General features: G+C 41.7%; 1 protein-coding gene across 5 annotated transcripts in view; it reads left to right on the forward strand.

The window, feature by feature from the left end:
- Nucleotides 1–5,294: 5,294 nt before the first annotated feature.
- Nucleotides 5,295–16,658, forward strand: part of Cfap97 (cilia and flagella associated protein 97) — a 52,114-nt gene continuing 40,750 nt past the window's right edge. Inside the window, exons 1-3 of one of the 5 annotated variants that reach the window (XM_052752223.1) lie at nt 6,770–7,129; nt 11,028–11,078; nt 12,199–13,316. In XM_052752223.1, coding sequence (XP_052608183.1) covers nt 11,032–11,078; nt 12,199–13,316 — 1,165 coding nt within the window. In that variant the 5' untranslated portion in view covers nt 6,770–7,129; nt 11,028–11,031. Of the gene's footprint in view, nt 5,392–6,769; nt 7,130–7,223; nt 7,840–11,027; nt 11,079–12,198; nt 13,317–16,658 lie in introns of those variants that run through there. The other 4 variants (XM_052752224.1, XM_052752222.1, XM_052752221.1 and 1 more) reach the window with 4 other exon arrangements.

Genomic DNA, 16,658 nt, shown 5'->3' on the forward strand with positions numbered 1-16,658 from the left:
CCGGCTGACACATAGCCTAGGAGACCATGTGTTCTTACCCTCCAAGAGGTTAGCGTGGGCCTCTTCACAGGACAGTGTCAGGGATGCAAATTTGCACATTTCCTTAAAGCTGATGCTGTGTTGTATTTGTCTCCTTTGGTGCCCTCAGGAGAAAACGGGGAGCAGGTTGCACAGGGGTGGGGATTTTCTGTTCAATGTGTATGTTTGTGTGTGGACGGGGGTGGGGGATAGTGTGCCCTAAGTGGCTACATCCCATGGCGCTGGGTTGCGGGACTGAATTCAGGTCTTCTGGGAGAGTGACAGATGCTCTTAACCACTGAGCCATCCCACCATCACCACCACCCCTGCCCCCTACATGATGAGTGTTTAATAGTAAGTACTACTCATTTGTGTAGTCTTTTAATGACCTACCACAATTTAGCAGAATGAATACATTAATCAGTTTTTAGTGGATCATCAGGCTAGTGATTCGTTACTAAAAATACATTAACGTTCCCATTTCTGGCCCTAGGGATCTATAATCCTTATAATCTGCTCCCTTCCACTGAGTGGAGACAGACAGCATCAGGGGGCACAGAGAACTGATATTTATGTTTGCTTGTTGTGAAGTTAATAATATAGATCCTAGCCATATAATTTAATTTTTACTAATACACTAATATTTTCAAGTTATAAAACCTAAAAAGAGCCAGGCAAGGTGGCACATAATCTCAGCATTTGGGAGGCAGAGGTAAGCAAATTGCCATGAGTTTGAGGCCAGCCAGGTCTACAGAGGGTGTTCCAGGATAGACAGAGAAATCTTGTCTCAAAAAATCAAGACAAAAACAAACAAACAAAAAAACTAAAAAAAAAAAATGCAAACTCTACTGGACTTTGATATCCAATATTAATGATTGGCAAGTTGTAAGTTACGACTATTTGATATCTTTTTTTTTTTTTCAAAACAAGGTTTATCTGTGTAACAGCCCTGGCTGTCCTGGAACTTGCTCTGTTGACCAGGCTGGCCTGGGACTCACAGAGATCTGCCTGCCTCTGCCTCCCAAGTACTGGGATTAAAGGCATGCACTGCTACCACCCAGCTGACTATTTGATATCTTATGATCCCAAAATGCATAGGGGTTAGTTCATGTTTTTGAATCCTCTAAGTGCTACCTCATGTATTTGTTGAGGGCAGAGAAAAATTGATCACTGTGGTCTCAATGTTTAAGTCTCCCTACAAATTCCTGTGTCGAAGCCTAATTACCAGTGATTGGCTATTAGAAGGTGTGCCTCCAGGAAAGTAGTTACTGCATTTACACAGCCTGTATAGATGATATTAGTGCCTCTTAAAGGGGGGGGGGGGCAGAAGGCTGAAAAGATGACTCATCTATTAAGAGTTCTGGCTGCTCTTCCAGAGGACCAGAGTTGATTCCCAGTATCCACAGATTGGCTGCTCTTCCAGAGGACCAGGATGAGATTTCCAACACCCCCATGGCAGCTTATAACCATCTGTAACTCCAGTCCCAGAGTATCCAACACCTTCTTCTGGCTTCCTTGAGCACAACACCCAGGCAAAAACACCCATACACATAAAATATAAATAAAGGTTAAAAAACCTTTAGGGGGCTATGAGCCAGTTGTAGTGGGGGAAAGCCTGCAATCCTAGACGTAGAAGAGGAGGAAGATCAGGAGTTCGAGGCCATCCTCAGCTACACGGTGAGTTTGAAGATAGCCTGAGCTCCCAGAACCCTGTCTCAAGAAGACAAGACAGCTGCCTTGACTCTTACACCACGTGAGAGGACACAGGGAAGGAGCCACCTCTGAACCGGGGTCAAGACTTCACTGGAACCCTCATCTGCTGGCACCGTGGCCTCTCACTCTCCTTCCTCCAAAACTGCGAGAGAGGAGCTACTCACTCTACAGAATCTGTTCTAACAGCCAGAAGGACAAACACCAGTGATGAGCCAAGACTTAAAAAAATTCAGCATCCGAGAGAATCATTATCAAAAGCCAAATGTTTTTATTGTAAAATACACAAGACAGAAAATTCACCATCGTAATCGTTTTCACACCATGTAGTAGTGAGTACATTCATACTGTGTAACTGTCACTACTATCCATGTCCAGAACTTCTTCTGTCAGCCAGCCTGTATAGAAACTCTGCCACCAAACAACTTGCTATTCCCTCCGCCCCACAACCCCTTCATACTCATTCTGTTCTATTCTCTCCAATTTGATTATTTTAAACCTCATAGAAATAGAATCATGTATTTGTCTTTTCTGACTAGCTTATTTCACTTAGCATGGCATCTTTAAACTTCATTTAATAGCATGTATTAGGATTTCATTTGTGTGTGTGTGTGTGTGTGTCTGGATAATATCCCACTGTATATGCAAGTGCATATATAACATTTTCTCTGTTAATACTCTTGAGTTGTTTCTATATTTTGAGTGTTGTGAATAATAATGTTATGAATCTGCATGTACAAATATATGAGATGCTGCTTTGAATTCTTTTGGGCATATATCCTGAAATGGAATTGCTGGTTCATATAATTCTATTGAATATTTTTGAGGAACTACTATAGCATTTCCTATCCTGCTGTTTTACATATTGACTATGCAAAAGGCTTAAAATTTTTCTGAGTCTTTGCCGTCTTGTTGTCTATTTTAGTTTTTGCAAGAGGTGTTTTTTTAATATTTATTTATTTATTTATTTGTGTGTAGTGTTCTGCCTGAATGCCAGAAGAGGGCACCAGATCTCATTATAGATGCTGGGAATTGAACTAAGGGACCTCTGAAAGCCGCCAGTTCTCTTAACTGATGAGCCATCTCTCCAGCTCCTGGAAGAGCTATTTTTAATCTGTCCTAGTGGGGCTAAAATGTACCTCATTGTTTTGTTTTGTATGTTTGATGTGAGTGTGGGTACAGGTGTGCCACAGCGAAGTTGTAGAGGTTACAGAGAAACTTTAAGGAACCAGTTCTTTCCTTCTGCTGTGGAATCCGGGAATCAAATTCGGTTGTCAGGTTTGCTTTGGAAATATTTTTACCAGTTGAACTGCTTCCCTGGCCCTGGAATATGTTTTATTGTGTTCTAGAATCTAATTTTGATCATCTGGAAAATGTTTACCCAGCAGACATGGTGATCTCATGAGCCATCACTGATTTTGACTTGCATTTCCTTAGTGCATAGTGTCTTAGTCACTTTTCTATTGCTGTGACAAAACACCATGACCAAGGCAACTTACAGAATAAAGCATTTAATTAGGTTTCCAGTTTCGGAGGGTTAGAGTCCATGATGGCAGAGCAGAGGCATAGCTGGAGCTGCTGAGAGCTCCCTTCTCAATCCAAGAGGTAGAGGCACACTGGGAAATAGCACAAGTCTTCTGAGACCCCTAGTGACATACCTCCTCCAACAAGGCCACACCTCCTAATCCTTCCCGAACAGTTCCACCAACTGGGGACCAAGTATTCAAATATATAGAGGCCATTCTCATTCAAACTATCACACTTTGTGAAGTTGCCATGTTTTCCAGTGCTGTTTCCAGTGTGTACCTCCTTTAGAGAAATGTCTACTCAAATACTGGTTTCTACCCTGGAAATCAGTGCCAAAGTATTTTCATTAAGTAAAATTAAGTGAAATCCTTTCTTTAAGCCAACAAAATGAAAAAAAAAGTTTCTCTTTGTTAATAATCAGGACCAAGAAAACATAAAATGCATTGTTCAAAATAGAAGTTCTTTCTTGAGTGTGACGGCTGTGGTTGTGATCATCCACACACATTTGATTAGAAACGCCTAGGGCATTTGTGAAGCTCGCCTCTGAGTGTGTCTGTGAGGGCATTTCCAGAGACATCATATGGGCTCTGACCTCATCAATGGAGTGATCCTGGATGGATTCATAATATGCTGGCATTATTAGCAGGTGCTGAAAGAGAGGAGGTGGGGCCCAGGTGGAGGGAGGTCACTAGAGGTGTCTCTAGCGTTACACCTTGCCCTGGCCTCTTCCTGCAGGGCAGATTCTCCAGCCTCACAATTACATGAACTGCTCGACAGTGCCATGAAGGACTGCACCCTCTCAAACTGTGAGCCAACCAATCTTTCTTCGTTGTGTTAAGGATTTTGTCACAGCTCTGAGAAAACAACACAGTGGCAGTCCCTAGGATATAATGTTCAGGCTGTGTTTGCTTTCTTTGTATTTTCATGTAAGTGTTCTCTGAGAGCTCTAACAAGCTACTACAAAGTTAGAGGTATAAAACAACTCAAACCTATTTGGTGTAGGGTTGTGGAGGTCAGACGTCTAAAATCAAGGCAGGTTTGAGTTCTTTCAGGGTAGAATCCATTTCTTTCCTCTTCTCGACTTTCCACAGCAGCATGCATTCTTTGGCTCATTGACTCTTACACACATCACTCTTTTGTGCCACAGCTCCTATAACTAACTGACTTGGAAGTTTGCTTCTCCCTTGTATAAGGACCCTAGTGATTACACACAATGGGCTCCTGGATAATGTAAATTTAATTCCATCAGCTAAATTCCCCGTGCCATTCTAAAGTAACATATTAATGTACTCTGGTGATTAGAGGACGGCGATTGGGAGTGGGGTGCCATCCCTATCCCTATGATGTGTTCAAGAGTTCAACAAGAAATTGCGGCACTCAATAGCCTGTAGAGATCATTTTTTAGATTGCCTAACGTGCACCTCCATCATCAATGGAAGGGCCTTCCTTCATAGGTTACCCGCCCCTGCTGCACATTAACTTTGCTTGAACTGCATTTTATTTCTTTGACACGGGGTCTCACGATATAGCCCTGGCTGGCCTGGAAGTCCCTAGATAGGCCAGGCTGGCCTTGAACTCAGAGATCCCTTCCTCTCCGCTCCTGAGTGCAGAGAGAAAAGACACGGCGCCACCACGACTGGTTTGTGTGAACAGAGCTTTGCTTGGAATAAAATACCCCAAAGACACAGTCGCCCTCTATTTCTTTTTTTTTATTATTGTCGTCTTGTTACAGAATTACAAGATTACAGCGATTCTTTGTAGGCGGTCCTCCCGGGTGCCTGGACCTACCCGCTGCGCCGTGGGTATGCGCGTAGACGCGTCTTGTACAGCAGGGAGTCCGTGGTGCTCTCCTTTCCACATGCCTCCCAGTCCTCCCGAGACCCCGTGGAGAAGCTGCCGCTCCGGGACCCTCTGCCCCGAAGACCACTGCCCTTCCGCTTACTGCGTCCCCGGAAGCTCCCGCCGGCGCTCACGCATGCGCGCCTCCCGGTTGGCCTCGCGCGCCCAGGAGGGAGCCCGGCGGAGGTGTGGCTGCGCGTGCGCGGAGCCAGCGAGGACCGGCGCGCCCCGCGGCACGGCGGCGGCGGCGGAGGCGGCGGCGGCGGCGCGAGAGGCCGTAGCGGTCGCGTTTCCCAGGTGAGCGGCTCACGGGCTTCCGCATCCGGTCGGTCCGCAGCCGGCGGGCCGGCCACCCTCCCCTGCGTTCGGGGTCCGTTTCCCCCGGTTCGGAGCCCAACGGAGGCGAGCCCCCCACCCCCCCGGGGTGGGTACCACGGCACCTCCGCGGGAGGTCGCAGGCTTGTCGCCGGCGGCGTCGCCAGCCCCGCGGGCGGCGTGGTAACCGCTACGAAAACGGCGGCGGGGGGCGGGGGGGGCGGGGGCGCCAGCCCTCCCCCGGGGGGGAAACGGTAGCCCGGCCCCGCAGGACTCGGGAAGGAGCCGTGGAGTCCGGGTCCGAGCCCCCCGGAGATGTGGCCATCGCTGCCCATCTCTGGGTTCTGGACCCCGAACCCACAGGCCCGAGGAACTGTCTTTTGACTTGTACGTCCCAGAGTCTGGAGAGGGTACTGCCTGGGGGTCGTGGACGAAGCCTCAAATTCCTGAATAACAGGTGTACAGTTTGGGCCAAGATTTCTGTATGCCCAATTTGGGGCCCTGATATATATCGATAGATATATATCGATATATATCTCAATCTCGACAGATAAGGACTATCAGAAATGTACAAAATGACATTTTAAATTCCAGGTTATCTGTGTATTCTCTCTGGTGTATTGTGAAAGCACTATTATTTCTATTGCTAGCTAAACATCGGTGTCTAGTAAACTCCAGGTAGCTTTGACAGAAACCTGTCTGGACCCACCAGAGGGTTATTATGGTCACACAGACTGTCATTTGATTTTATCCTTTCCCGGGTGTTGTAAGATGATCTTAACTGTCCTATAAAACCATTGTTTTTTCTTACTTACTCCCCAATGTAAATTGAATCGCAGCAATTGTGATGTAAATTTTAGCACAAGAACTGCTAATGGGTGGGATTGTCAGATGCGTTTTCTTGGAAATTAAGTTAAATCCCCTGTTTAGGTGCTTCCGGCCACTTTTACCCAGTGGAAATTCTGAGTGTAGACAACACCTCAGAAATCTCACATGCACTAGGAAGTGGGCCACCTCTCATGAGGAGAACAGAAAATGATCGAGTAACGTAAGCTGAAAACATGGTGGTTTGATTAGGAAGCAAAGAGTAAGAACCTGGGCTGAGTCTTAAGTCTCCAGATGCCTTTGTGGGATAAACGTTCTTTAAATGTTTACCTAATTTTTGTTGTTGTTGTTGTTATTTTTGTTTGTTTGTTTGGAGACAGGGTTTCTCTGTGTAGCTTTGTATCTTTCCTGGAACTCACTTTGTAGCCCTAGCTGGCCTTGAGCTCACAGAGATCTGCCTTCCTCTTCCTCTGCTGGGATTAAAGGTGTGCACCACCACCACCACCACCACCACCACCACCACCACCACCCCCCAACTAGATGTTTCCCTAATTTTTGTAGATCTCGTTTAGACAATGGGGCTGTAAAGGTGAACAAGACATCAGGAGCTCCTGGGCTGGTAAGAATGGTAATACCTCCTCCTCACCTCATCTCCTCTTCTCTCCTTTTTTCAGAGGCCAGTGGTCTCCAGCACCAGAGCTCAAGTGATCCTCTTAATTCAGCTTCGCTTGTAGCTGGCATTATGAGCACACACCAACTCTAGCCAGCCTGGTGAGGACACTACTGTAGGCAAAGTTTTAGACAAACCTCCTTTTATCTGCTGGTTCTGCTGTTGGACCCTGGAAAATTAATAGAAAAGACAGCTCGTGTATAGAGGGCCAAAGGACAACTTCAGGTGCTGTACACTGTAGTCATGATAGCAGTGGGAAATTGAGTGGAATCTTCTAGCAAATCAACTTTTAGTTTGTCTCCTCTCAACTTTTTGTTAAAATATGTACATGTTATTCTTCCAGTACAGATAACTATATGTATTTTTCACTTATATATATTAACTATATCAGTTCTACAAACTTTGCAAGTAAATTACATAATACACATTCTGATGTTTGGGTCATGTGTTGAGTGTCACAGTTGTGATGTGAAAGCTGTCTGAGGCAGTACATAAACCTGTGAATAGAGCTGTGTTCCAGTAAACTATCTGCATTATCATAACAAGCCACAGTTGATCCTGAATAGTAGTTTGCTGGCCTGTGATCTAACTAGTTTAATGAAATAATTTTACCGTATGCAGTTTTTATCTATTACAAGTAATTCTGTGATTACTCCCATTTCTACCTTTTATGTTTTTATTCTTATAAGTGTCTTACAAATGAAGTTGTGATTCAAAGAGTTTATGACTCTTATATGACTCTGAAAACAAATTGTCAGATGTCTTTTTAAAAACATTTCAGGTGCTGGAGAGGTGGCTCAGTGGTTAGCAGGCTGAGCTGCCCTTGCAGAAGCCCCAAGTTGACTTCCCAGTACCCTCTGTGGTGCATCTCACACACAGAAGCCTATAACTCTAGCTCCAGGGGACCTGATGCACTGTCACACTGGACTCCACAGGTACCTGCACACACACACACACACACACACACACACACACACACACACACACACACATTCTAGGTGTTCTGCTGTTTGTATCACTGATGCTGATGTCCCCATGGCTTATACAAAGATTCTAGAAGGCAACTCTGTTCTCAGGTCATAGACATCATATTTGTAGTAAAGAAGACATTAAATCTCTAATTTGAACTTAATATCATGTCATTGAAATTTATTTAAAATACTTGCTAGGACTTCTACTGCAAGAACTTACTTTCATAAAGTTAGTTTAAAGCAACAATTATGATATGTTTAAAAATGTTTGTGAATGGACAAGTCTCCATTCCTTTGCCCTAAGTTTAAATCTGTTTGTGAATGGACAAGTCTCCATTCCTCTGCCCTAAGTTTAAATCTGTTTGTGAATGGACAAGTCTCCATTCCTCTGCCCTAAGTTTAAATCTGTTGGTGAATGGAAAAGTCTCAATTCCTCTGCCCTAGATTCCATGCTTCCTCTGTTAAAGTTACCCTTGTAAAAATGTACCCTTTTTCAGGAGGACAAGATACGATTATTGCAGAGTCCCAATGAAAAATATATTCAAAAAAGATATATAATCTACATTTGCTGTTAATTGTTTTGATAAGGAATAAAAGGGGATTCCTACCTTTATCTTTTAAAAATCAAATTTTAGTTTCATAAATTATTTGAGAGAATAGACTTTGATATCTATACAGATAAATGTGATAGCTAAAACTGCCCTAAATATGTGAGGGGATTCCATCTTTTTTGTTTGCTAGGGATCAAGATCTCTACCTCTAAATTATGCTCCCAGTCCCTCTCTGACAGTTTGAATTTTTAATTTGTAAAGAAGGCATTAATCTATGCTAACATCTTGAAACTAAAATCTTAAATTTTAGTAGAGGTTTAAGTTTTATACCATAATGCTTCTCAATGATATGTAATTCTATTTGAATCTAGGTTTGTGCTAAATTTTTAACAGATGTGTACTTTTATTAATCTTTACTTAGCTTATAAAATATTAAATTTTACTGGACATTATATGTGACTTTTTTTTTTCCGAGACAGGGTTTCTCTGTGTAGTTTTGGTGCCTGTCCTGGATCTCGCTCTGTAGGCCAGGCTGTCCTTGAACTCACAGAGATTCGCCTGGCTCCGCCTCCCAAGTGCTGGGATTAAAGTCGTGCACCTGCAGCAGCAGCAGCAGCAGCAGCACCACCACCACCACCACCACCCAGCTATATGTGACTTTTGTGAACCTGCTTATCATCATAATTTTAACTTATATTTCATGTTTAAGTATTTCAAATAACTAACAAGTTACATTTATAAATTTATCAAAGGAAATTAAACACTTAAACATTGCATATCAAATTACAGATTTAAGAGTCAGATTCCCTTAAGCATTTAAAGATAGGTTACAGTCAACATTTTACAAGTCTATGGGCAGGAAGTATAGCTCAGTGGCAGAGAGCTTATGTAGCATGTCCAAGACCTTGGGTTTAATCCTCAACACTGCAAATTATAAATAAGTAAATGAGTTAAGATTTATGCCTAGCTGGGTGTGGTTGTACATGCCTTTAATCCCAGCTTCCTAAGGTCAAGGTAGGCTAGTCTCTGCGTTTGAGGCCAGCCTGGTCTACATAGCAAGTTTTAGACCAGGCAAGGCTACCTAGTGAGATTGTGTCTCAACAAAGAAAAAAACCAAAATTTATTTCTAATGTATAAGAATGCTTCAAAACAAAGACAGAAAAAGTTACTCTTGTGATAAAATGTGTGAATACACATACTTACTTTGACATTGTTAATGATAGAAATTTTATTACTCCTTAAATCATCTCCATACTTATTTTCATGTCTTTCCTTGGGCTGTAGGGCCACATAATAGTAAATAAAAATTAATTCAGTATGTCCTGGCTTCTGTAGGATACACATTACATAATCTTCTAGTGCCCAATTTACTATACTGAAGTTAATTATAATTTAAATACAGTAAGCACATACTTGCCTGTTTGGCTCCTTATTAATAATGGAATCGTTTGTATGCCTGTTTTCAACGTAGCACTTATTTTTCCCTTTGAATATTATTGTGGACTTAAGAGTTCCTGCTGAATTTTTTATTTATATATGTATTTTGTTTTTGAACTTGTACAGTGTCAGACCTTTTAAATGGTTGAACTTAATTATCAATTTGATTGGGTTGATAAGTGCCTAGATTATTAAGTAAAAAGCATCTCAGAGTATAATTGTGAGGACATTCTGGAGGTGATTAGAAGAGGGGGAATCATCATGAACGTGGTTGGCAGCACCCCACTGACTTTGCCTTCCCTCTGCCATGAGATGTGCAGCTCTGCCTTACATCCTTCCTTTCTGTGATGGACCATGAGCCAAAATAAAGAATTCCTCCATTAACCTTCCTTAAGCTGCCTTATGCTACATATTCTTTCACAAGGGCAAACTAACTGGCTCTGTGGTTTCATTACCATTACTACAGGCACAGATGATTATTATGCTCTCTGGCAATAGTCAGCGGCAGATAAGATGCTTATTTTTCTCTGCTTCCAGCAATAACATGAGCTGCCTGGGACTCCCTGATTGTTTTGTTACTGTTGTTGTTGTTGTGTGTGTGTCTGGGTGTTTTGATTGAATGCATGTCTGTGCACCATGTGTATGCCCATTGCCTGTGGAGGCCAGAAGAGGATGCAGATCTCCCTGGACTAGAATTACGGTCATCATGTGGGTGCTGAGAACCTGGGTCCTGGGTGCTGAGAACCTGGGTCCTCTTGAAGAGCAGTAAGTGCTCCACCCATTGAGCCATCTCTCCAGCCCCTTCTTTTGGGGTTTTGAGGTTTTGTTTTTAATGGAGAGTCGATTAGAAACTAAAGACTGAACTAAGATTATCTGTAATAATGTGATATTGCTTTTAGGTCACTTCGATAACAAGTGAAGATACTTTCTAAAGGCTATAATTTTATAGTAGTGTTTTCAGTTTAGTTCTAATTGTGTTGGGGTAGTAAAATATTTTACATAATGTTTAAATCATTGTTGATACGCATAAACCTATATATAGGTCAAGTAATTTAAGTAATAGTATCCTTACTCCATACCAAAAATAACTATTTAGAAGTTTAATGCATTTCTTGTAATGTTGAATTTCATGTGTCTAAATGATGTGCTATTCTTTGATTTTAGACAAATGGCTACCAACTGTAAAGTGTCTCATCCCAGACCCCCTTTAATGCAGTGAGTCATGTATACTTTTCTGCAGTAATGTTACCTGTGTTATGTCCTAGCTTGTGGTTAAATATTCAGAAATTTATTTGGAAGCTATCTGTACAGCCTGTTTATGTATCTTGGGGGTTTCTGTTGCTCAGTGAGAAAGGATGGGGAGAATTGGATATAAGTCACAGCTCCCTGTATGCTTTGTGTTGAGTGTATGCAGTAAAGGACAGAATGAGATGATAAGCAAGTAGTCAGATGCTGAAGCTTGCGGATTTATACAGCATTCTTACCACCAGAATAATCAGTGATTGAACTGGCTTAGCTGATCCTGTGAGGTTTTAATATCAACTCCAATTACTAATCATGCTTAGCAGTTTGATTTGATTGAGAGATCCCTGGGAGAGATTAACAAAGCGTAGGTGAGTGTGTCTGGGGGAAGATTTCAGGGAGAGTTAAAGCAGTCGGGCTTTAACCTAACAGTGGGTTCATTGGGTTGGTGGTAGAAACTGAAGAGGAGTCCCATGAGCGTCAACAGATGGCTGACTGGGAGTGTCACTGGAGGGCCTACCCTGTACCTTTGCCCACTTCTTGGCTGCCATGGAGGATCAGATCATGAGCTAGAATAAATCTTCCTGGAGTTACTTTGTTTTGGTGTTTTGTGTGACAAAACAAATAGCTAAAAGTCTTTTCCTCGTTTAAACTCTCACTGGACTATACAGAAGGGAGATTTCCTTTGGCTTAAGATACTGCTGTCTGTGATAAGCCTTCCCTGATGATCTCATTTTCCTGTGAGCTCTGGGACTATGGGTATAACTTGACATCTCTAAAACCCTGTCATGACTTCACAAACCTGTTTTACTTTTAAATAGTTCTCTCTTTCTCTCTCTTTTGGGTGTGGGGTGGGTTCGAGATAAGGTTTCTCTATGTAGCCTTAGCTGTCCTGGAACTTGATCAGGCTGGCCTTGAACCCACAGCGATCCGCCTGTCTCTGCCTCCCAATTGCTGGGATTAGAGGCGTGCGCCACTGCTGCCCAACCTATAGTTCTCTTTTTGTGCGACCAACATTTCTCACTTGGGGAAAATACAAATGAAACATTGAGAAATTACTCCAGTCTGATGGTTGAACTGTTCTCCTTTTCAGATATACCTTTGACATCATGGATCGATTTGGAGATATATCAGAAGGTGAAGTGGACCATTCTTTCTTTGACAGCGATTTTGAAGATGCAAAGAAATGTGACAGTGATTTAGTTTTTCACAAGCAAAATGATGACCTTAAGGCAAGAATAGAGGACACCAAAAATGTAAGCTTGAAATTTGAACTACAAAACAGTGACCTTAAAGAGAGAATAGATAATGACACAGAAAATGTGAACTTGAAACTTGGAATACAAACAAAGGAAAATTACCTTACTCAGAAAGGAAATGAAAGAAAAGCAAAAGCTTCCTCAAAGGAATATCATGTAGAAAATGATGCTACACAAACAAGAGGTTCCTCGTCATCAGCTACTTCTTCAAGGTCCAAGAAATCACGTGATGCTCCAAAAGGACACAAGTTACACCTGCCTGTTCCAAGTAGAGCTCCTAAAATTGTAAAAGGCGAGGATGATTACTACACGGACGGAGAGGAAAGCAGCGATGACGGGAAAAAGTACCATGTGAGGGCCAAGTCAGCCAAGCCCTCCAGTAACTTCCAAAAGAACGCCAACAAGAAGTATTCCAACGTCAGCTCCTCCTCTTCTCTGTCTTCCTCATCGTCAAGATCCAGTTCAGACTTGTCAGATACAGGTACAGGATCTGATACCCATAAATGTGATTCACGCTCATCGTCAAGGAAACATGTTTCTGGCGTAACCCTCTCATCACCGAAACAGAGATGTAAATCAGGAAGAAAATTGGCAGGTACACAGTCTTCCAGTGCTAAACAAAAAACTGGTAACTGTAATGTGGAATCAGAAGAAACTGTAACAGATGTAACTCCTTTGTCAACTCCAGACATCAGCCCTGTTCAGTCCTTTGAATTGGGCCCATCACACAATCAGAAAGTAAAAGTTAAAAGGCAAGAAAATGTGAGCCGGGATGTGTATGAGGATGTGGAGGCTTTAAAAAATGATTTAAGATCTCTGAAATCAGCCAAAAGAAAAGAAAAGCATGGGCAGAATTTTGCTCCAAAATCATCAGTGTTAGATGCAAATCTAGACCATAGATCCAAACAAAAAGTCTTAAATGACACCATGGACCTTAACCATCTATTGAAAGGTAATTTTTTAAATTCTGTATATTTTAAATTTGAATATTAATAACTAAACATATATGTGTTATAAATATGCATGGATTTTCTGGTCCATATCTTTGAGATGATTGACATTTTAATAACTTGCCAGATATATTCTATTATTCCATAAAATATTTGAATATCATTTGAATTGTCAGATCATTGAAAAGATAATCAGTTAGGACTAGAACTTTCAAACTAGTTTTCAATTCCTCTCAAACTCTAAATGCCTACCTCTTTTCTGAGGCAGTTCTGTCTTCTTTCTTGAGCTACAGTAAGGATCTGCAGTGGTCTTCACCGTTCACCTTCAGACATGACTGTCCAGAGAAACACTTCCCCTAGCTCTTGAAGGACAAGAACCTTTGTAAGAAATGTCTCCAGATAACCTACACTTAGTTTATTTCCGCAAGTTGACTTAGTTGCACTCTTCATTCCTGAACTAGTCATTGGCCCGGGAGAGACAGCTGAAGCAAATGAGACTCCGGCTGGAGTTAGGAGTGGGAGGTGGAAGGCCCAAGGTCTGTTGTGGAGGAAGGTAGAAATAGGTGCCAATTGGGCAGTTAGGTTTGTTCGATGCAGTTCCTCGAACTTTAGGGTGCATATAGATCACCCTGGAATCCCATTCAAATACATATTCTGCTGTGGTAAAAGTAGAACCCAGACAGCTAACCATTTAACCCTGCCCTGCCCAGTGCCTATTTCAGTTCTGCTTGCCAAAGGATCATGGTTCCTATGAACACACCATTTCCTTCATGCATACTAGGATGTGTGTGACAACACATACAATAATAAACAAGAGCTGCAGGGCTGGCTCGGTGATAAGAGCATTTGCTGCTCCTGCCAGAGGACCTGGGTTTAGTTCGCAACACACACATGTTCATAACCATCTGTAGCTACAGTTCTAGGAGATCCAACACCTTCTGGCCTTGGTGGACACTGCACATGCATACATGTACATACATTTCCGGCAAACACTCACACATATAAAAATAAGCCTCAAAAAACAGATACAGACATCCTTGTTACCATCTAAACTGTTTCTAAAACTTAGCTAGATGCTAAGAACATATATATGTGTGTGTGTGTGTATATATATAGTGTATATATATATATAGTTTTTAAGTCAGAACAGTGATTACCACCCCCCAATTCCTGATCACTTTCCTCAGTTACAGTTAAAATACCATGGAAATTTTTCCATTTATTCGCTGTACAGTGGCAAGCCTTGCTGTAAGAAACTTGCAGTAACTCCTCTGGCCTTTGGTTGTTGAGACAGGATCTGCATAGCCCAGGCTGCCCTTGAACCTTTATGCTCCTCCTACTTCTGCATTCTGAGGACTGGAGTTAAAGTTGTGCATCACCATAACCACCTAGTGCTTGTAACCAAGGCAAAGGAACAGAGGGGACATGTTGCTAATTAGCATATCTACTGTTGGACTCTATGAATAATAGTCCCCCAGGGAAGTCTTCATAGTAAAACATTTCAAACTGTTAGTTGATTGCATAAGATACATCTTTAATTTTCCAAAATTATTATTCATGCTCAGTTTACAACATGAAGCTTTTCAGCTCCTCACAACTTTTCTGTGTTTTCCCCCATGTGCCTAAGCCTTGGTCATGATGCGGTTGATCCCCATTTGTGCCTTTCTGCATCATCCTATAATGTCATCACTTTCATGTTCTGCCAGATGGGCGTTTCTAGACTGCCTCGGCTCGTCTAATTGCTGGACAGCCTTCCTTCACTGTTGGACGGTAAATCTACTTAATGTAAGGAAGAGGATCGTGCTAATGCATAACATGTTTAAAAACCTTCTAGTAGAACATGGTCCTGTCAGCAAACAGCACACTGTGTCCTCCCAATGTAAACATTTTCACTAGCTTAAGTATAGGAGTTCAAGAGAAAAACTTAATTCCTGAAGTGAGTTTCGAGTAAAAAAATTTCACAAATTGTTACCACAGGAAAATTTTCAAATAGTAAGGAATGCCCATGTAGCAAACAGTGTAAAATAGTGCTTTGAAAAATTGTTGCTTATTAAATATAGATAAAAATTAATAGAAGGGTAGAAGAGCAAATATCCCAATATAGTCAGTGGAATGGTGAAACAGTATTGAATTGGGCACTTAGTGAAGTAGATCAGATTCTGGGAATTGAAACACAAAGCTTTAGGCTTTGGTGTTATTGAACTAAACAGTAACTACAGGATGTGGTAGTTGATAGAAATTGCTAGAGTCCAGTCTAGATGAAGAACTAAGAGATATATCAATGGTCACTGAGAACTAATAGATATATCTATGCAGCCTGGTACTAGAAACATAATTTTAACAGACCTTGAAAGATTAGTACAATTTCAGCCTCTTAGCTCTATGAGGAGGTTAACTTGGGGAATTCCCATTCCCCACAATGTCCAAAGACCAACTGGAATTAGATATTTAACCTTGAACTAGAAATCCTTGACTAGGCATTGAGGGACTTAGAAAATGGAGCAGTAAACACATTTTGATACAAGGTTCTATCATGAGTCTGGTATGTTTGGTAAGCATTTAAGGAGTTGAATGGATTAAAGATACATTTCATACTTCGTGTATATAAAATTGGATCACTTTCGAAGGACTCTGAAAGGGCAAAGTAAAGACATTTTAGAAATTTACAGTCTTAAATTTTATCTCCACTTTTGAGAAGAAAAATGTAAGAGGAAAAAGTGAGAGTAAGGGAGCACTGATAAATGAAGAAACTGGTTATAGTGTTCTTACTAAGGTACCTATGTGGATATTATGGAGGGGATTAAGGGAAAATGCTTTACAGACCCCAATAGTGAGAGAGGAGGCCTGTGCTGAGGTGATCAGCCTGCAGCATGCCCTGCCTGGCACTACATACAGTCTGATCTCATCTTTACGGGCAGGTTGGCATTGTTGATACCAAACACATCAAACATTTGAGAAAAGCTGACGGCAGCAGAGAGGCCCTATCACTATGATAAATCTAACACTGAGAACTGATTTTCTTTAAGGAGGCCAATGATTTTAGAGAGCTCTGAGGACAAAGGTATTGTAACTAATAAAAGTAACCTTGACTTGCTTTTTGCATTCTCTGCTGCATAGAATCAGTGGAGTCTTTGAGGGGTTCTTCAACAATGACAGTACACAGTGCAGAAGCAGCAAAAAGAAACCAGCTGTCTTCTGCTAAGCTAGGCTTTTAAAAATGGACAAAGCTGTTCAGCTCGTCCACACACATTTTTTATTAAAAAGGAATTAAATTCTATTTACGTATTTAGTATGTATGCACATGTAGCATGAATCTTAAAAGTTCTTATTAATAAAATCAAACC

The sequence above is a fragment of the Peromyscus californicus genome, unplaced genomic scaffold (genome assembly GCF_007827085.1).
Source record: "Peromyscus californicus insignis strain IS unplaced genomic scaffold, ASM782708v3 Scaffold_23__1_contigs__length_62951481, whole genome shotgun sequence".
NCBI lineage: Eukaryota > Metazoa > Chordata > Mammalia > Rodentia > Cricetidae > Peromyscus > Peromyscus californicus.